Source organism: Spodoptera frugiperda, chromosome 16 (genome assembly GCF_023101765.2).
Source record: "Spodoptera frugiperda isolate SF20-4 chromosome 16, AGI-APGP_CSIRO_Sfru_2.0, whole genome shotgun sequence".
Taxonomy (NCBI): Eukaryota; Metazoa; Arthropoda; class Insecta; order Lepidoptera; family Noctuidae; genus Spodoptera; species Spodoptera frugiperda.
This window is the reverse complement of record NC_064227.1, coordinates 5,744,326-5,766,528: the sequence shown is the minus strand read 5'-3', so window position 1 is coordinate 5,766,528 and position 22,203 is coordinate 5,744,326. Positions and strand designations below refer to the sequence as shown.

Sequence of the window (22,203 nt, the reverse complement as noted above, 5' to 3'; positions counted from 1 at the left end):
ATATCCATGCGTTGCCCAGAAACGGCCAATGAGCTGTCATTGGTTGACATGTGTCAATGCTACTCGTGAAAAAAATAGGTTTTATCAATGGTTTTAGTCTTTGTACAATACAATGCGTATAGCTATCCTATACACTTGCTCTGTAACTGGTTTGACTACGGTAGAAACTGTATAGTAGGTGCTCAGAGGAGAACAACTTGACACTACCATGAAAAGTACTCATGAAATAAAACAATAAATACAAAATATAAAATATAATGCAAGTCTTAACAAAAGGACACAAAAGTAGTCTAGTCTCCTTCATCACCACCTTCCTCCTCTTCATCAAATTCACCCTCCTCCTCAGCGGTGGCATCCTGGTACTGCTGGTATTCCGACACCAAGTCATTCATGTTACTCTCAGCCTCCGTAAACTCCATCTCATCCATCCCCTCACCGGTGTACCAATGCAAGAACGCCTTACGTCTAAACATAGCAGTGAATTGCTCAGAAATACGCTTGAACAGCTCCTGGATAGCTGTCGAGTTCCCAATGAAAGTGGCAGACATCTTCAAACCTCGAGGCGGGATGTCGCACACTGCGGTCTTCACGTTGTTCGGAATCCACTCCACGAAGTATGAAGAATTCTTGTTCTGAATGTTCATCATCTGCTCATCTACCTCTTTCATTGACATACGACCCCTGAACACAGCTGCTACAGTTAGGTACCTCCCGTGGCGAGGGTCACACGCAGCCATCATATTCTTAGCATCAAACATCTGTTGCGTCAACTCCGGTACAGTCAGAGCTCGGTACTGCTGACTCCCTCTAGACGTCAACGGCGCAAACCCAGGGATGAAAAAGTGGAGACGAGGGAATGGGACCATGTTCACAGCAAGTTTCCTCAAATCAGCGTTCAGTTGACCAGGGAACCTAAGACAAGTGGTGACGCCCGACATCGTCGCTGATACTAAATGATTTAAATCCCCATAGGTCGGTGTGGTCAGCTTCAGAGTACGGAAACAAATATCGTAAAGTGCCTCGTTGTCGATGCAGTAAGATTCGTCAGTGTTTTCTACTAGCTGATGCACAGACAGGGTAGCGTTGTAGGGCTCGACTACAGTGTCAGATACTTTGGGCGAGGGTACCACACTAAAAGTATTCATAATACGATCGGGATACTCCTCTCGAATCTTTGAGATGAGAAGGGTTCCCAAGCCGGCTCCTGTGCCGCCTCCGAGCGAGTGTGTCAACTGAAAGCCTTGAAGACAGTCGCATCCTTCTGCTTCCTTTCTGACTACATCTAAGACAGAGTCCACTAGTTCTGCACCTTCTGTGTAATGGCCTTTAGCCCAGTTGTTGCCTGCGCCTGACTGCCCGAAGACGAAGTTATCAGGTCTGAAGATTTGACCGAAAGGACCTGAGCGTACCGAATCCATAGTTCCAGGCTCAAGATCGACGAGGATCGCTCTTGGCACGTACTTGCCGCCTGTTGCTTCATTGTAGTACACATTGATGCGCTCCAGTTGCAGATCGGAGTCACCGTGGTAGGTACCAGTGGGATCAATACCATGCTCATCGGAAATTACCTCCCAGAACTGAAACAGATGGTAGATGTCAGTGTCAAGTACACAGCGGCTTAACTACGGCATTGTTGACGTCTTAATTGGCTAATTTAGGAGCTGAATCTAGTAATTTCGAAGCTTGGGAATAATATTAGTGCTACATCTGTGTTGTGTGTTGGTTAATCTGGATTACAAGACATTTTACTTATGGCCAATTCCAATAACCTATCTGTAGATATGCTTACTATGAATACAATTTTGACATAAGCTCTATACAAATGTGTTACTGAAATTGGTCGTTAGATGATATGGGTACAGATTAGAGAGGGCTATACGTAGAGGAATGTCGGATACTGTGACATTCAATGAGGACTGTGTAGTGCGTCCTGTGTGCAACTACATACATGTGAAGTGCTGAATGGATATCTTACCTTAGCACCAATTTGATTGCCACATTGGCCAGCCTGTATATGAACTATTTCCCTCATATTTACTATTAAAACTTAACAACAAAAGTTTCAATGCACACCGACCGCTTATTATTTGCTTACGCGACCTACTAGACAGAGCGACTTAAAACAAATGCGCAGTTCCAAACTCTATCTGTCACTTTTCAAATATTTGAATTTAGTTTTTATTTTTGGTCAAAAATATGACAACTTTTTGGGTGAGGTGAGGTGAGGAGGATTTTACAAATAGTTTTGAAATCGGATATAATAAAATTATGACTATTTAATCTCTTTATTTATTTCTAGTACTTGATTATTAAATAGTTAAGTATTTAATTATAAAAAATACATTTATATATATAAAAAGCAGTAACGGGAGAAATCTAAGGTGCGCGCGCCGTGTCCAGAAGTACTGCCTTCTGCATCAGACCCTTGATCCAAACATCTCAAGTTAGACTACTACTACAATTATTATAGTGCAAGTATGATTTTTATTTTGTATGTTACAATAAGTACGTTAAGAGTTATTTAAACATTATAAAACCACAAGCCACTTCTCCGGAGCTTCACCTAAAAATAAAAATTATCATGGAAATACAGATGAAACTCGTGCAAAGGCAGGTTAGACCACTAGTTTAGAATAGGATTTGTAATTCCGTAATACCTTTGAATGTGGCTTTGGGTTTGAAGTAGCAGATGGGTTAAAAGGGACGAATTACCATTTTGGGTTGTATTGGTTGATTAATGAAAGTGGATGTTTTAGTTCTATCTAAGTGTAAAGGTATTTCTAAATAAAATAGGAGACAACATTATATATTTTTTGTTATACAATGAAGAGTAGGCAGAGGTGTCCTCAAAATCGTATAACTTTAGGAGAATAATTTTAAGTTTAAAATATACAGAATATCGAAAATATCCAACGACAAAATTAATGTCCCAATGTTAATCCAAATCTAATCACTACATAGTATAAAACAAAGTCGCTTTCTCTGTCCCTATGTCCCTTTATATGTTTTTTTTCCTTTTCCTGCTTTTTGAGCCGGAGCCAAGGTAGTCCGCAGCTCCGGATCAGGCGTCAGCCCTAATGGGCCCCATCTGTGGTGGTCTGATGGCTCTTTGAGGCGTGTCCCTTTATATGCTTAAATCTTTAAAACCATTGCACCCATACGAAACTGGGGCGAGTCGCTAGTTGAGAAATATAACCAACTTAACTTGAAAACTGAATTCGAATCTATCGATAATAATTCAATGCATAAGCGAACAAGGCTTTTAGTCGACAATTCAGGTTTTGGCATTCATTAAAACGGGCTAAATGAACCGTAGAGTGTATCCATGGCCGCCTGAGCTAAAATGTGTTTAGCGTATTCCCCGCAAATTCCCACGTGAATCTGTTATGCGGTTGGCTTAGCGGAAACTGTTGCATAATATCTAGTTTTAGAAAAGTATTTTTAAAGTTAACTTTATTTAGATACATGTTGTCGATTCGTAGCAATTGGCGTTCCATAATCTCTGCCTATTTCCATGGGAGGCAGGTGTGAGGTTATGTATGTACTCGTATGTATGTTTTATTTCTAATGGTGATTTTTTGGTAGATAATATTGAGTTTTTAATTATTTGTACGGAGTCTGAGTCGGAGATAATTATTGATATTCTTGCTGTTAAATATCTTTTTCATTTCGTCGCATTTTCAGGCCCCTATTTGAGAACCTCTGGATAAGAGTTAGTTCAGCGACGATGTCGGGCGTCACGACTTGTCTTACTGGTCAACTGATCAAAACGAGAGCTTATTTGGCGCTCTGATGGGTCGGTACGAAAAAACCTACCAATCAGAGAGCTGAACGCGCTCTCATTTTGTTTTCGTTCAACGTAAAGCAAACTCATACTAAGGGTATAGAACGCATAAATTTTCGTGATCCAGTAAGCTATAATCACATAATTAAAATCCAATTACTTTTTAGAGATAAACAAGTAGCTCTATCGAAAGTTGGCTAGTTTGTTCCAGAATGTTTTTGCTGTGATAATCCTTTTACCAAATATGAACCATGACATTATGTCATTATCTACCTTCCAAATATACATACAAAATACCTAACATAGTGACCTCGTATATGAACGTATTTACTCTATCCGATTCTATAGCAGTAACGGACACCGATACGATGTCGTAGCTAGTGAAATACATATGTGTATGAATAGGGATGATGACGGGGTATGAAAATTAAAAATCTATTTAGTCCGTCAGTAAGGTAATGAAAAAATATTAGACATGTATTTTTTTATTTTGTCTTATAAGATAACAATGCTTAGATAAAACGAATCAAAATTTAGGAGTGGGAGCAAATAGTCATTTCTACGTATAAACCATACCTAGATGTAATGCCACGCGATATTTCAAATCAATAATATCTTAGAAAGTATTTGTTTCCATTAGGGCTCCGGCTCGAAAAACAGGAGTGGGAAGGGGGTGGTTTTTACTCAGTATGAGTCTGACACTTCTTCTCGCTTCACCCAAGGTGGGAAAAGCAATTGGATGATTTTGTCCTCAAAAAGAAGGCAGACGCTCATGTACAGTTGAGTGATAAAGTTAGTATGATAACTGGCTCTCATCATTAACGTTTGTCAGATTTTCGGATGTTCGGAACAACTTTTTGTGTGATCCACAAATTCTTATTGTATGTTTGTAAACGCACCCACGGCACAGGAGAAAATCACAGTGTGGGCAAAGGTTAAAAAAAATAATTAATGGTATCCGACACCGATATCGGATCGTACAGTATAAAAACGTTGAACAGCAGCAGTTTGCACGAGAGTGTCATCGTGACCCACTTCCCTTCTTTACCTTTTAAAAAGAAACGCGAAAAGATATGGAATTCATAGACGTGACGTCACGATCTTGACGACGTGTCCCCAAAGGGGGGTAGGTAGTCTTTGATGTACAGCGGAGGGTATTAAAATAAAAGTGATGTTTTTATGCATAATGTAGTGTATTATGCAATATTAGGGTCTGGAGAGGTAGACTTGCATACATTAAGCTGAGAAGGAGTAGATAGTAATATTGGATAGATATATACATAGTGCCTCGTTGGCCGAGTGGTTGCAATTGCGACTGCCGTACAAGGGATCTCGGGTTCGATTCCCGGGTCAGGCAAAGTATTACTGGGCTTTTTTCGGTTTTCCGAAAATTTCTCAGTAGTAATACGGATAAAACGCGTAACGTTGCGTGCGTGCATACATAACCTCACACCTGTCTCCCAGGGGTAGGCAGAGACAATGGAACGCCAATTGCTACGATTCTTACACACCTCTTTCGCTTCGTCAACAGTCATCAGTCTTTTCATGCATGCTCTTCGGTTAAAGGTACTTTACTTGGATAGATAATTGTGACAACCATTTATTGCTATGTGCCTCGCCAGTATAAACTGACCGTCGAATGTGTGGAAATATCATACAAAGCAAGACCATGATAAACTGGATATGGTAGCTTGATGTGCAACCCTGTGTACATTACGCAATCAATTATAAGTTACTTTAAACCTTAGAGAGAGGAGAGAAAGACAGAGAAAGAGAAAGAGAAAGAGAAGGAGAAAGAGAAAGAGAAAGAGAAAGAGAAAGAGAAAGAGAAAGAGAAAGAGAAAGAGAAAGAGAGAAAGAGAGAAAGAGAAAAAGAAAGAGAGAGAGAGAGAGAGAAAGAGAAAGAGAAAGAGAAAGAGAAAGAGAAAGAGAAAGAGAAAGAGAAAGAGAAAGAGAAAGAGAAAGAGAGAGAGAGAGAAAGAGAAAGAGAAAGAGAAAGAGAAAGAGAAAGATAAAGAGAAAGAGAAAGAGAAAGAGAAAGAGAAAGAGAAAGAGAAAGAGAAAGAGAAAGAGACATAGTTTATTCACTCTGAACTTTTTTTGCACCCTTAAGAATTATTATACAAAAATATTAAATCTTTGTTTCAAAGACTAAGCGTTAAACAGAGAAAACTAAATGAAATATTTATTGGTGTCTATCACGGAATAGAAAAAGTAGGTGTCTATAAATAAATTCGGCTGTAATGTAAAAATACAACCATTTTACTTTTTGTCTCTTTTTATACCACAAACACTAGTACTAACAAACGCTTATATGCCTTACCTATTTCTTACTAAAATATATTTAGTTTTCAGCTGAAAAAAATCTATATTTAGATATTTTCAGGTGAAAATGTGTCCATTTTTCAGCGAATTAGTCGCAGTAGCCGTCGAGTGTGAATACTGCATGAGAGTACGTTTGCCGGCCTTTTGATATGGCGTTTACTTTTATAGAGCTGTTAATACCTCTCTAGGTTTTTTTTTTGAGGAGAAAAATCATCAAATTATTTTTCTCGCCTTATGCGAAGCGAGAGGGAGTGTCGGATTGTTACTGTCTAAAAACCATCCCATTCCTACTGCTGCTTTTCGAGTCGGAACCCCGGTAACCCGCTAGGCAGTCCGCAAGCCTTTCTAGGTTATATTTACAATTTTATGTCGAAAAGGTAACGAGATTGCAGATTGAAAATATAAAGTCACGCCTTTTATCCCCGAAGCGTTAGGCAAAGGTGCATGCTATGGCACGTAATGTCACCAAGCCTCAGCAACCTTTGGTCCGACCCAGGAATCGATTCCGAGACTCATTGCTCCGCAGTCGTACTTGCCAACATGTATTTTACTATGTATGTATATGTGATTAATGTTTAATTGCTAACCGGTGACGATATTGTTGACCAAATTGATAATCTCGATCACAATACAAAGCTATTAGTGGAATAGTGGAATAGCGGAATGGATTTCGTGAGAGACCTACGTACGTACTACGTAGTCTGTGGTAATGGCTGACAGAATATTATACTGGGTCAGTTTTTTGGGAGCTGTCGGCAAACGAGCAACGTAGCAACTAGAAGTGACATCACACGATACTTCAAATCGATATATCTTCGAAAGTATTTGTTTTCGTAAGCAAATAAAATATATACCTATGTCTAATGTTTTAAATTAATCTATCAAACGGATTTTCAAATATAAATTAGTTACGTTTAACTTCAAGTTATAAAGAGCTGATAAAACCACTCTTCAAATATCAGTACAAAAATAAAACAAATATTAATAAAAAAAAAAAAACATATTAACACCTCCATAAATGTCCTCAATTACTCGAGTGGGCAATTTCAGAGCCGTAAGTCAGCGAAGTTCAGTCATCTGAGTGTAAACGTGCCAACTAATACTGTCTCCCTCACACGTACCATCTTTGATATCTCCATCCCTTTCTCACTTGTACTAAGTCGTTTATACAGTATGCTATGATGAATTATAAAGGGTGTTTGGAAACCTTTAGTTCAATTTCAAATTCAAGTTTTAATGGGTTTACAAGGGTTTTTGATGTTCACTTTTTTGGATTTTGTTTCTTGTTTTGTTGTGGTTTTTTTAATTATATTTGGTACAGGTCAGATTGTTTAGATATGTTTATCTAATAAGAACTTTAAAAAACATGAAGTATCGTTCCGCACTTTTAATCTAGCATTAGTGAGTGTGGGACAGTCATGTTTCAGCACGAATAGGCGCATTGTGTAAGTGAGGTTACCGGAGGCCCAATTACCCCCCTTCCCAATCTTCCTAATTCCTCAACAACCCTTAAATTCCTAACCGATAGCAAACATGTAACGCCTCTGGTATTTCGGCTGTCCATGGGAGGCAGTGATTGCTTACCATCAGGTGATATGACTCTTCATTTACCGGCTTGTCCCATAAAAAAGCAAACACATTTATTGTACGCTATTTCTACAATTCACCCAAAACCCAAAAATACTTTGCCTAACAAAACCCGCGACTCCTACTCGATATTCACGCCTGCAATCATTCGACCAACGAAGACAATTCACTAGAAAAAACCTCACAAATAATCTCCTTACTTACCAGTTAAACATACGGTTCCACAAACCTAAGATAATCACGGTACCAACTAATTGTAACGTCTGATTTTGACAGAATTTAACTTGATATGGACCGAGTTAAAAGGTTTCATGTAACTTGGCCTTGTACAGCTTTAATTACGTAGTTAACGATTAAACTTGTTTCTGTGTATCAAAACTATATTAACTTTGTGTTAATCTGGTAATTACCGAGTTTAGGAGCTTATTATTGTTATAAGGGTTCGTTAAAGTATTTTTTTAGTGTAATTAGGAGTTTAAGCGTAGTTTGGTGCTATACGTGCTCTAGAAAAACGTTCGCTTACAATAGAACTTTTTATATGGAAAAGAGGGCAAACGAGCACACTTGTCGTTCTACGTGGAGGACCAAGGGGGAGGCCTTTGTTCAGCAGTGGACGTCTCTCGGCTGATGATGATGATGAGCACACGGGTGACCTGATGGTAAGCGATCATACTCACATAGCTTAGCTCTCATAGTTTGCGGTCTGCAGAAAAGTATGGAAAAATCGGCTATGTAAACTAAGATTGCTCTGCGTAAAATACTGATTTCTGGTACAGATTAAGACTCAGTACTTACCTCAGAACCATGTAGTTAGAAAAGTGCCATGAGAAAGAAGAATAAAAGCAGGTATCAAACCAGTAGCTGATCACTCAACCACAAACGTTCCTCCACACTAGGATTTTCTCCTGTGTCGTGGGTGCGTTTACAAACATACTACTTCACATACACATGACACCCAGACCCGGAACAACAATTTGTGGATCATACAAAGAGTTGCTCCGTGCGGGAATCGAAGCCGCGACACGTTGCAAGGCAGCCAGTTGCCTAGCCACCGTTCCAACTGTGTAGTCGTAAAAGAAATGAGTTCAAACTTAACTATTCCTACACTAATAACACACTTATTTTCAAACTCTTCAGTACTACATATATCTGCACAAATTTTAACCAAATTAGTACCGCGTTAAGTTGGATTAAATTTATCGCCAGCTAAAGTGGTCGGGAATAATGTAAAGTGCAAAGGAGCGTTTATATTAAATTCTAAACTTATGTTCTCGTATATGAGTAGTAGGTGCTGTAGGAACACTAAAAGTGGATAGCATAGATTATGAAGATTTAAAACTTGTAGTTTTGTGATTGTTTTTTAATTATTATGTTTATTTAATTTAGTTTTTTTTTGAGGATGATGTTAATTTTAGTGGCTTCTTCCAGGCTTGCCTTGGGTGAGGAGAGATAGTGTCAGATTTTTTTCTGACTAAGAACCACCCTGTTCCTATTTCTGCTTTTCGAGCCGGAGCCCCGGTAACCTGCTAGGCAGTCCACAGCTCCAGGTCAGCATCAGCCCTACTTTCCCAACTTGGTCATTGTTCTACGCTCCCGTTATCAGTTTTTCTACCTCTCAACTATAGTTTTATCCACCATATTTTGATATAAACCAACAAACTGCCTGTCCACATGAATTACCAAATGAATGCACTCAAATTAAGGGTCTAAAGAGGTAGTCAGACAGGGCGGCGGGGTAACTGATTGTACCAAGTTTTATCTGATCAATTCTGCTAATGCGTTTTGTGGAGTTATTCCGTGAATGTTTGAAAACACGTTTTCGATGTGACGTGTTTATTTATTGAAGGGATTTCTCCTATTTATTTATTTATTTGTACCTGACTGACAGGTTTTAGAAAGATCATTTTGTTGGTTAGATTTTTTTGGGTGATTTTAGGTAAGTATACAATGAATGTCTTATTGATTGATTTATTTGTTACTTATTTAAGTAAGCTGTGAAACTTTGTGGCCGTTTTCACTGATACTAAGCTATGTAGCTGTGTGAGGAAGATGCGCAGCTCGAGTATGCGATGTATCGATAGTAGGGAAACCATCTATAGCACGCATCCATAGCTCACATTTATAGTACGCATCTAAAGCACGCATCTTTCCATATAAAAAACATAGTTTACCTGAGTCCGTTTCCACCAGTGCTAAGTTATGTGTACTAATGAATATGATTGGTGGAAACCAAACGCATTCACAGCAACATAGCATAGCATATCTCTGGTGGAAAAGCACACTAAATCGGCTCCTACGACATCTTCTGGAGGAGTTAGAGAGAGAGAGAGAGAGAGAGATAAAAATGTCGTCTTCATGTTCCTAATTTAGCTTTCTCATTAAACAAGTTGCTTGACTTTATAAAAACCCTCAAATCGGAACCATTGACCGAAGCTTAAGCCTATAAAGTGTAGGCCCATAATAACACGCTATGTCGACATTACGTTATCAGTTCACAATCAGATCGGGAACAAACAATAATTACGATTTATCAATCAAATTGTGCCTACTTGTAAATGTAATATTTTGATTTATTACGGCTGAATATGTTTTATTTTAGTTGGCGTGTTTTAAATGAGCGGTTATTTTGGGTGTTAGGTAGATGAAATTGGGTTTTTGGTTATGATGCTTTTTATTTTTGGTAGGAAAGTAATTTATGGGATGATTTTCGAAGGTAATCGGAATAAGTAAACATTTGTTGATTATCTCAAGTTTCATATACGTATACACATTTTAGAAATAGCTTAATCTTAAAAGATTACTCTCTTCTACTTTGTAAAACTTTTCTTCTTGTTGAAATCTAATAACAGTTTATTTATTTAAAAAAAAAGTTATGGGACACTCTATGATTTCATCTACACCTAGACCCGGAGCAACCGGGTGGATCATACAAAGAGTTACTCCGTGTGGGAGTCAAACCTGCTACACGTTTGCGGCAGCCGGTTACCTAGCTACCGCACCAACTGCGCAGTGTTCTGTACAATATAAAAGCAAATAATATCAACCTTATGATCAAAAACCTATCAGACCTAATGGGGTATCGAAAACTTAAAAATAATCTTTATTCCCACAAAAATAGAGATAAAGATTAAATAACTTCAAACACTATTGTCCACAGTTTAAGGTGCAATCAAATTACTTACACAGTATATATTGGCGAGAATACCGCAAAACAACGCGGTTGGCTATTGTACGATAGAACAAATAAACGAGTGAACGAGTGAATGGGAATGAACGGTAACCGATGTACGATTACTGGAGATTCCACTCTATTTGCTATTTCGTTGCAGTTGCTTTTATTAACTATATTTTATTGTTTTATTTATTGTATTGGTTTTGAATTTCTAAGTTAAATGCTTTGAAAAATCTTTATTACAGTTATATTAGTCATTACTTTAGTTTTCAGACGGTGATGTTTCCAAGAGTGAAGACTAAATAAGTTATTATTGGCTTCGATTCCCAAATCAGATCGAAAGCGCTAATCGTTTGACGCTCCTGATTGGCCGGCTCCAATAAACCAACCAGATCGCCGAACGCGCTCTCGTTTCGATCTCGTTGAACGTAAAGCAATCTCATACTAATGCCTCAAATCACCAATATTATTCAGAGTCTATAAATATATTTTACTAGCTACTTCCGCGTGGTTTCACCCGCTCTGCTGGCTCCTATTGGTCATAGCGTGAAGTTTTGTAGCCTTAGTTAGTTTTGTAGTGCCCAGTGCCTTCCTCGAAAAATGGACTATCCAACACAATAATAATTATACAATTTGGACCAGTAGTTCTGGAGATTAGCGCGTTTAAACAAACAAACAAACAAACAAACTCTTCAGCTTTATAATATTAGTATAGATTTAAAGTCTAGACTTCCAGATAAATCTAGTTGAGACTCAGTGTCAACTTTAACCTAGTTGAGAAAAGATCAGATCAAAGAAGATTACTATTGATCTTTTAAGTTATTCTCGTAGATGCGCGGTATATCTGTAGTGGAGTAGCGGCTAGTCTCGCCAAGACTACCGGGCCGCGTAATACTTAAAAGTTGTAAAAAATATTTTCTCTGTTTTAATACTTACTCGATGGTATGGCAAAATCCACATTCCATTTTGAATAGGGATAATGACAGAGTATGAAAATGAAAAATCAGTTTAGTCCATCAGTTAGGTACCTAATTAAAAAACATTAGACTCGTATTTTTTTTTATTTTGTCATACAAGATAACAGTACTGAGATAAAACGAATCAACGTTTAGAAGTGGGAGCAAATATTTATATCTATGTATAAAATTTACCTAGAAGTGACGTGACGTGATATTTCAAATCCATATATTTTCAAAGATATTTGTTTCTGTAAAAAAAATACATGTCTAATGTTTTAAATAATCTATAAGACGGACATTAAAATAAACAAATAGTTATCTACCCTATTTTAGGCAATAGGTACACGCCGAGCAGGTATTTAAATGATAAGAAAATCTCTATAATATTTAACTCGGGCTGTGTATGGGATCCGAAACCCCAAGGACAGTTGCACTTCCAAAATCTGACTTCAAAACGAAAATTTTAAAACATACGTATAAGAAAAATACTAATAACTGCACTGTTAAAATAAATATAAGTACATACCTTAGCTACATATTATAGTAAGTCATAAACTAAACTCCCGTTTCCTGGGTGGATAGATAAATTTAGTTGCATTTTATAGTTTGCGGAATCTAGTCCAGAATAGAATTTCAACTGTGAGTTCGTGCGTGGTACAAGTTTTGAGAGAATAACGAGCCTTCGTTAAGAAGTTTGGAGTGTAGTTAGTTATAGGAATATGGTATCTACAGCTGTGCAACCATCTGTGTAATTTGTGTACGTCTGTGTATATCATTATATGATGTATCTCTGTGGTTTGTGTATATGTGATTGGCTGTTGGAGTATGTGTTGTGGGTTATTTATAATTTAGTTGTCACTAGTACGGACGGTGAGCAAGAGCACGGCGCGTCGTGTTCCAAAGAGCTATCAGACCTTCACTGGTGACCTCATCTAGTAGGCCCCTCCCATGAGGGTTGATGCCCGATTCGGAGACGAAAGACCTGACGGATCACCAGGACTCTGGCTCGAAGAATAGGAACGGAATGGTTTTTAGTCAGTAAGAGTCTCTGACACTATTTCTAGCCTCACCTAAAGCGAGAGAAGGCATTGAATGACTTCGTAAAGTAATAAAATGTGTGGTCACTACAATTTTCTCTCGTGTAGTTGGTGTGTTTATAAAAATAGAATTTTAGAACAATTTCCAAAAACAAAAATCGATACCGCACTGCTCATAACTTAGACCACAAAACGAGCGGTCCAGCTCACAGCTCGGGAGTTTCAAGCCAAATTGCAGCGTCTATACACTTAGCCACCAAACTAGGCGACCTAGTTGCAGATATTTTAGGTATCCTAGCAACTGGGGCCAGCACATGGATCTCTGCCAGTCTTCCAACGTATTGAGTTACAAGATTGATGATATAGACCAAGTTTTGGGGTTAAGTTTAAGGTTGGGGAGTACCTATGAGGTTATTGTTAATGATTTAATAGTGGTTGGTTAAATTCTTAATGGGTTTTTAATTGCTTGTTGGTCAAGTAGTCGCAAGTGTGACTGCTGAGCAAGAGGTCTCAGATTCGATTTTCGGGTCATGCAAAATATTACTAAGATTTATTGCTTGTTAGATTATTCTGTAATAGCACGGGAGTCTGGGATTGTGCTCAGTGAATATAACAATGTGTAATGGCCAACGCGCATTGAGCAAGCGTGGTGATTAATGCTCAAACCTTCTCCGGGCAAGAAGAAGCCTTTGGTCAGCAGTGGCCACTTATAGACCGTTGATGCGATGTGATATGTATAGTATATATAATTCTTTATAGGCCTTCAATTCAATCTGGTGAAAAGTATCACCTCTTCCTATCCATACTGGGATTATAAGGCTTAACGTTGCGTTGCTATGTTATACGGCATTATTTAGATATATAAATGTAACGTCATTTAATGCGAGTTTTAAACTGAACCAGTTTGTAACGAGCGCATAAGCACTAATTATAGCCAGCTCTGATTAGTTCATTCATTAGGGATTACGTGATTTTGATCACGCGTGACCTAACCTGGACTATCAAATTGATTATGTTAATGGGTTAACATAATTATTTTATTAATTAATTACTTTAAATTATACGTTATAAGCCATTGTGTTGGTATTTTACACAGGGGAGCCAGTATTGTTTGTTAAATAGATTTTATTACTACATTATTGCAAGATACTGATTTCCACCCATTGTATCCTTAAAATATACATTATTTTCTGACTAAACACTGTTTCTTGGTATGAATAACGAAGGTAAATACGTTTCAGCCCTCATGCACAATGCACAATATCCCAACCCAATCCAACGCCATCTATGATTTATTTCTAACAACTTATTTACCGACGTCGTTAAAAGATGGCGCTGTTCACCGTGAAACAAACATTTCAAATTCGTTACAATACGAGGGTAGGTTCAATTCAAATATTTACCAAGAATAGCAGGATTTACATCGGGTAGGGCAGGTGATTGTGGACTGTTTGCTTATCGTTCAGGGTTCACTGGCTTTTGTCTGATTCGGGGGTGGGCAGGGGTGGGGAAAAATCGAGTTTCTTATGTACCCCCTGGTTTGGAAATCGTGAGATAATTTCGGAATATAATTTCGAAACGATTTCGGGGTTTGTTTTACTTCGACGTTCTCTATTGGAAGAGCTGTTTGAAAGTAATGTGAATCCAATAGATACGGTTGGGTAAATTTTATCTGTTTACAGTTATTAAGTGTGTAACTATATCTAGATAACACAAGTGCAGCGTGTGAATATGAGATTTCCCATCACTCATCTTCTGTTCCTATACCAGTCATCATCTGGTCCCTCACATTCTATTCCAATTTTGTTTCTTTTTAACGTTAAATTGGAAATTCATTACTTCTAATTTTGGAAGAGATAAGTAATTTGTTTAATATTCTGTTTTCGCTCCTATCACTAAATTACGTATAAAAGTCCAAACATTTAGGAAATAGGAATGTACTAAAATTAAATCCAGTCCAGATAATTGTATCGTTTCGCTTCCAGAGTCCGTGTTAGCTAGCTTCCTATTTTTCTTGGAATTAAATTCGTTTGCGGTTCCCAAATAGCTTCGCCTTCCACGAAACGTAACTTACGGTCTTGGGAGATATATTAAGATGGCGCCACTGTGTTTTATTTTTGGTTTTATTTTTTTAAGAGTGATGGAATTCTTTGATGATGTGTTTTGGTGTACTATTATTCTACACCTATTTCAAGGAATAGGTTGGTTATTTTCGGTTTTGTTAAAGAAAAGTTTATCTTAAAATAGACATGAGAAAAATAGACTTAGGAACATACATGATAATAATATACTATGGAGTTTTGCTATTAGTGATTATATATTTGACTGCTAAGCTCTGTTTTAGGCTGCAATACAGATACTTTTTTTAACCGACTTCCCAAAAATTTACTGAGAATTTGAAAATCAATATTCAGTAAACCTTTGTGTGACCTCAAGACCTCTTGCCTAGCATTTGCAACTCAACCAATATTCTCCAATACACAGCCACAGCTCAATTTTGGGCACTATTATTACAATCATGACGACAACAGCACAACTAGTGGTCGGTATCTGCATCCCAACATTGGACTATGCAAATGTATGAACCTCCCGACTACTAATGATGTTCTACATAGCTTTATGTATAAGTATGTCCGATCAAATTCAACATGGAAGTTGTAAGTTTTAATTGGCTTGATGATATTTGAAGATTTTGGGATTTTAGTGACGCTTAATCTCTTCTATGTAGTATAGGAGTATAGGGCACAATAGACTGCACACCAAGGGTTAAAATTGTCTGCAAGGATGAGTTAAAAGTAAGTTTCTTTCAGTCAATGGCAATTTTGATATTATGATGTCGATAAGGGGTTTGTGCTTAATGCTAAAAACCTTTACATGCTTAATCGATACGACCTTCAAATCTTCAAGAAGCGTATTCCTTTTTAAAAGACCGGCAATGTGCCTGTGACTCTTCTGGTGTTGCGAATGTCTATGGGTGGCGCTGATCACATACCATAATTAGACCCGTCTGCTCGTTTTTCCATAAAAAAACTATGTATATTTAATTACTTGTTCAGTACAATTGATACACCGGCTTAGGTGTTGTTACTGTTGTTGTTTAGTTCGCTTATACAACACGAAGAGCAGGACTAGTGAATGTCGTCAATACATGACATATACATAATCAACTTAATAGATACAGGTACTAGTTAACCAAAATCCATTCACAATTGACGTCAGAGCATAGATCCAATTCTCTATTACGAGTTGTAACCGCCCGGGACTTGTTCAATGAAATCCCGGACCCCGGGGAGGAGTACACGGGAATTATGGACATCACTAGCCGGGACTCTTAATTAAGCAATGTTGGGATTGTTCAACACTGTAGTAAATGTTATTTACACTGCTCAAGTGGTTGGTGAATGGTTAAGATAACTAGCTTTTCTCTCTAGTGTTTCATTCAGACTAAGATAGAACTAATTGGTTATTTCGTTTTCTATTTTAATTATCTTATCGAAGTTATTGAGATCTTTGGTAGAGTAGTCTTTACTACTGGGGCTCCGGAGCAGGTCTAGTTAGAGGTCTCGGTGCCTTATTGGTGCTGAAGGTGGCCACCGGTGGTTTTAGTGAGGTAAAAATCCCCACACTCCCTAGTCTTTCTACCCAAAAAGCGAGGCACCTTTTGAAGGTTACCCCGATCATCAAAAATGGTAGAGTAGTCTTAAGCATGACTTTGTAGCAAGCAAAGGGTCTCAGATTTCATTGCCCTATCGGAAAAAGAATCAGTTTTTCGATCATTACTAGTAATAGCGTGGTGTCTGATAATGTAGACTTGTCCTCTATTACATGACACTTATAATCATCATCATCATCATCAGCCTATTCTCGTTCACTGCTGGACATAGGCCTCTCCAATGGCACGCCACTGAGCTCGATCTTCAGCTCTATAAGCTTATAATCATAACTGGTGAAAAAACTAAAAATCGATTGTATTGTTAGTAGTTAAAACGGCATTAAAAGTTGTGGAAACTCGGATAACCCATGCTATGGGCTTCTGGCCTTTACTGCTAAGATTAACTACCGCACTCAGAGACATTTAATGATTGCTTAAGCTATTCCTTAGTAACGATTTTGTACCGAAAACAATTGCTAAGGACTGGGTTAAATAACCATTAAATGTCTCTGAGTGCGGCAGATAGACTATTATTTTGTCTGTATCTTCATATTATGTATCTTATCTTTATGTATTCTATCTTCATACCCTTAAGAAACAAAAGACTTTCCATGGTATTCTTCCCTTCCAAATTACCCCTTTATTTTCTTAAAAAACAAAATTCATCTCCCATCTCCCATCTTTCCCATTCACACACCATTGCATTTAAATAAAACTGTACGTTCTGACAGACAGACATACATACGAGAAGTATATATATATATATACAAGCGAGTGCGAGAAACTCGATTGGTTTCCAATTTCGACGCCATGCATATGTAAACAGTCGAGTTAAGGGCAGGCGAAGCCGCGGTATTTATTTATATTAGAACGTTTTGTTTTTACGAGATGATGGTATGGTTTAAAATTACAAGTCGTGTATTATTTTTTGTTCCTTATGGAGTCTCTGGATATGGAAGATGCGTATCTCGAGTATGCGATGTATCGATAGTAGGGAAGCCATCCATAGCACACATGCATAGCACACATCCATAGCACGCATCCATAGCACACATTCATAGCACACATCCATAGCACGCACCCATAGCACGCATCCATAGCACGCATCCATAGCACACATCCATAGTACGCATCCATAGCACGCAACCATACCACGCATCCATAGCACGCATCCATAGCATGTATCCATAGCACGCATCCATAGCACACATCTTTCCATACTAAAAACATAGTTTAGCTGAGTCTATTTCCACCAGTGCTAAGCTTTGTGTACCAATCTAAATGATTGGTGGAAACCAACGTAGCATAGCACATCTCTGGTAGAAAAGCAGCCCTAACTTGAACCTAACATTAAGTTACAATAATCATAAACTTCAAGCAAACTACACAACGCGTTTTAGGGTAACTTTTTTCAAATATACGAGGGGCTTACCCTTAATAAGGGTAAATGGGGGAAGGAGGGTAGAAAGGGAATGCGACTGTGACGACTGCTTTATAGGAAATTAATAGTTTTCAATATCGTTAGCGAATGTTTATGTGTGTTAGGAGGTTTTTTGTAGAGTAAATGTAGTATTGTGTAGATAGTTATTGTATTGTAAAATTTTATCGCATTGATAAGTCTCGTTGATTGGCTATTTAGAGGTAGTCGCAACTGTGACTGGAGAGAAAATGATTGTGTTTTAGAATAACATAACTGTTGACGATTAAAAACGGTTTTGTCTTTGCCCTTCTGTCTGCCTTTAGCCATTGTCTTTCAGTTTTGATATACTTATAAAAATCAATTTGTGTAAGTGTGAAAAGTATTTGAATATGTGAGAGAGTGAAAAGTGGGGTTGTACAGTTGCATTACGTGCCGTAATGTGCACCTCTGCCTATATAAGAGAAAAAATTAAATTAAAAAACTTTAGCCATCATATATATATAATACTAGCGGACCCGACAGACGTTGTCCTGTCTACACGTCTTTAATTTGAAAATTTTAAACTTTTTTAATAAGCTAAAACATTCTGGACCTTTTTGATGAAAATTGTTATTCAAATATTATGACAATATCTAACGTCATTCATATTTGACACTGCGATGGTAGCGCCGTCTGTCGGATTCAATGTAAAACATTCCAAAATCAACAACTACTGATAAATTAAAAAATAATCAAAAAATCATTGTCCAGCGGACAAAATTTTGAATCTAAACCATTCTCAGATCCTCTTGAACACACACAAAAAGTTTCATCAAAATCCGTCTAGTCGTTTAAGAGGAGTTCAGTGACATACACACGTACAGAAGAATTATATATATAAAGATAGTCCATAGCCTAACTCAAAACTCAAAAAACAAACAGAAACGACAAACTGAAAAAAAATCCAATCGACGAAAACTAAACAAAACCTAAAACTTTGGAACTATCACCATGAACCATGTATCAAACATGAACCGCTACAATTTTCCAAAATGTAATTAACTTATAAAATATTTTAGTTAGACCGGTACTTCTGAAAACAAACCTGATATCCAATTAAAATAGGATTCCGTTAACCCTGAAAGAAGGGTGCAAAATTAATTAAATTACTGAAATCCAAACAGATGGCTAATAAAATTGATTCTGGGGTCGAAGATGGTGAATGCTGGAAATGGCATTGTTTTTGGGTTATCTTTACTTCACACTAATATTATAAATGTGAAAGTTTGTTTGTTTGAATGTTCATCAATGACGCTGAAACGACTGAAAGGATTTTGATGAAATTTGGTATACAGACAGACGTAGAAGGCTTGAGCAATAATCACCACGCTTGCTCGACGCGGGTTGGCGACTTCAAACTCGAACCCGCACTCTCATACATGAGAAGCAGGCGTCTTGAACCTCGGACTACCATGGTAACAAGGTCGCTTCCAGCTAATTATTTTTAAACTAATTCTTTGACAAAACACAGCTAACATTTAGCAGGCGTCGAGTTGGGTCAAAAATTTGTGAAGGTACTCGTAGGTAACCGGCCTCCGGTACCAGAATCTTTATGACCAATTACAGTTTTTGAAAATCTAACGAATGTGTTAATTTGAATATTTTGCTAATTAATTTTTAATCTCTGTTTCCCCCATTAATTGAGTGGAAGAATAATGGACTGTTATAAGGGTTAACAGGTTAATATCGATCGAACCAATACGGTTTTCAATAAATTGTATTTTTTTTCTAAGTTCTCGGTAATCCCTTTACTTGTTTGGTATTACCCCCAAAAATATGAAATCACTAAATAAATATAAATATTATCTTATTGCAATTGTGTGTTAAATAACACATTGCTAATAATTACAGACCCCGTGTTCATAGACTACATAGCCTATTGCCATATACAGGTCACACACAGTTCTAGACTTCGAGTAAAGTTTGTTTATTTGGATGTTTGACCGTCAATCACGCTGAAACTACTGACCGGATTTTAATGAAATTTGGTAAACAGACATAAGCTGACTGGACTGGAGTTGATAGGATACATTTCTATCTCACGGAACGCGGGTGAACCCGTTGGCAGAAGTTAGTAGTAATGTACCAATTCATTGCATCCATAATTGACAATCTTCAAAACTTTAATTTAATTACATTATCAAGTAAAATTACACTGCGGGCCAAGAATAATTGGTCACCTGTTAAAAATACATAGATAACCAAATTGTTCGTGATTGACTGTCGAATCGTTAAAAGTTTAGCGAAAAAGGAATTTTGATTGTCGATTCCGTATTCAGATTTCGGATTTCCGCACGAAAATCGTTTAGTGGTAATCATTACTGAGTTTTTAAACGCTTTGTTTATTAATGAGCTGGTATTGTTTTTAAAACGGGTAGATTTAATTGTTTTATTTGACTTTTGTTGTAGGAATGGTTGACCTGTTTTGTTTTTCAAAAGGAATGAAATATTGAATGTACATTTAGTTAAGGTTTAAAATATGACTTATAATGTTCTTGAAGGGATGTAAGCAGGTTAACAGGAAGCTCGCTTTTTGTCAATAATAAGTTGTTTATATGAATTTGTGTATTAACACACACCAAGAATAATTTCAAATACGATTACAGGTTGGCGCAGTGGCTGGGCAATCGCGCAACGTGTAGCAGGTTCGATTCCCCGCACGAAGCAACTCTTTGTGTTATCCACAAATTTTTGTTTAGTGTCTCGAATTTGTATGTTTGTATACACACCCACGACATAGGAGAATACATTAGAGTAGAAACAAACAAGACTCTCACGTCTTTTTAGAAATTTCGTAGTGTTTGAACTCAAAATTTCAAACTTAGTAAACAAGCAATCTTATTTAGCTACATTTAAAGGACATCGATATAGAAAAATAGTTTTCATAAAAAAAACCTTACTATCAATAAATAATTCAGCTTCCCCATGTACCGGGTTTTTGTTTAATAGCCAGAAGGGACAGAAACACGAGATAAAACCTTTTTCCAATATTTTTGAAGAAAACTTATACATGACATAATCCGGTGATATGTCCGTTTTGGTTTATTTTATTGCCTACTACATTATTTTGTATCCAGGTAGATGTTTTTATATTTCCTGTAAGTAGATGATTTGTAATTGTATCGAGCGTAATTTACTGTGACGAAATAGTAGATTATATTGATATAGGTATTTGTTACTAGCTGATGCACGTGGCTTGCTTTGCGTGTGTTACGGACTTTGTCACTAAAATATAATTCCAAAATAAAATAACGCTGTCTTGTAGATTATTTTAAAACATTACTTAAACACGTATTTTTTACTGTCTTACAAACAAATACTTTCAAAGATTACTAGATACCTATTGATTTGAAATATCGCGTGTCATCACTTCTAGGTACGTTTTATGCGTAGAAATGACGTATTTGCTAACTAGTTACTCCTTATCACATTGAACGCCGTGGTGGGCACCGGTGACCGACGTTAGCAGAGTATTTGCCTTTAACAGTATTTTTTGGCAGTTATTGATTCTTATATGTCTAAATAAATACACACGTGTCTAACATATTTTCATTACCTAACTGACGGACTAAATAGATTTTTAATTTTCATAACCCATCATCATTTCTATTAACACAGCATCTACCAAAGAGAAACATACCCGGTATTTGTAGGAAAACTGTCGAAACAGTGGAATTGTGTAACGGAGCCAAGATTCCACATAAATTCTGGTTCTCGTTTGTTTGATCTCGCTAAGTTACGGGGTGCCAAGTTGCTGGTGTAAGCTAGAGCTGGTGTACATTTAGGATGGGGTGTTTGTCTATTTTGTTGTAGCTATGTAAAATCTGTTTGGTTTTTGGTGTTTATAGATTAGGAATTAGTTGATGCCTTCGTGTGGATTCCGGAGTTTATGACAAAAAATATTTCTTAGTACATCAGCTACCTGCCAATAAAAGTCCTGTCAAAATCGGTCTAGTCATTTCAGAGATTAGCGGGAACAAACAAATAGACAAAAAAGGAATTAATATTATGTTGGCGTATGTATATTCATATGCATGTGGTTAATTTCAATATTAAAAACAGACATTCCAATTTTATTACCCGACTGCGCCAGAAGGAGGGTTATGTTTTTCGAGTGTATGTATGTATGTATGTATGTATAATTGTTTGGCACGCTCTGCAGCCTAAACGGCTTGATGGATTTTGACTTGAGAGGTGTCGTTGGATTCGTATTTACTGTGAGAGTGAC

At 37.2% G+C, this 22,203-nt stretch overlaps 2 protein-coding genes across 7 annotated transcripts in view; both read right to left on the bottom strand.

Annotated features, from left to right (window-relative positions):
- The window catches only part of LOC118280573 (uncharacterized), a 226,679-nt gene that overhangs the window by 66,742 nt on the left and 137,734 nt on the right, over positions 1-22,203 (bottom strand). The window lies entirely within an intron of this gene.
- LOC118280575 (tubulin beta chain) lies at positions 240-2,146 on the bottom strand. Its single transcript, XM_035600680.2, has 2 exons — positions 1,976-2,146; positions 240-1,577 (listed from the first exon to the last, which is right to left on the bottom strand). The coding sequence occupies exons 1-2, from the start codon at positions 2,030-2,032 to the stop codon at positions 291-293; spliced, it is 1,344 nt and encodes a 447-aa protein (XP_035456573.1). The 5' UTR covers positions 2,033-2,146; the 3' UTR covers positions 240-290.

Bases quoted from the DNA above. Each gene is read 5' to 3' on its own strand.
- LOC118280575 (XM_035600680.2), bottom strand. From the start codon at position 2,032: ATGAGGGAAATAGTTCATATACAGGCTGGCCAATGTGGCAATCAAATT. The intron at 1,578-1,975 runs GTAAGATATCCA...CATCTGTTTCAG, and splicing joins GCAATCAAATTGGTGCTAAG to TTCTGGGAGGTAATTTCCGA.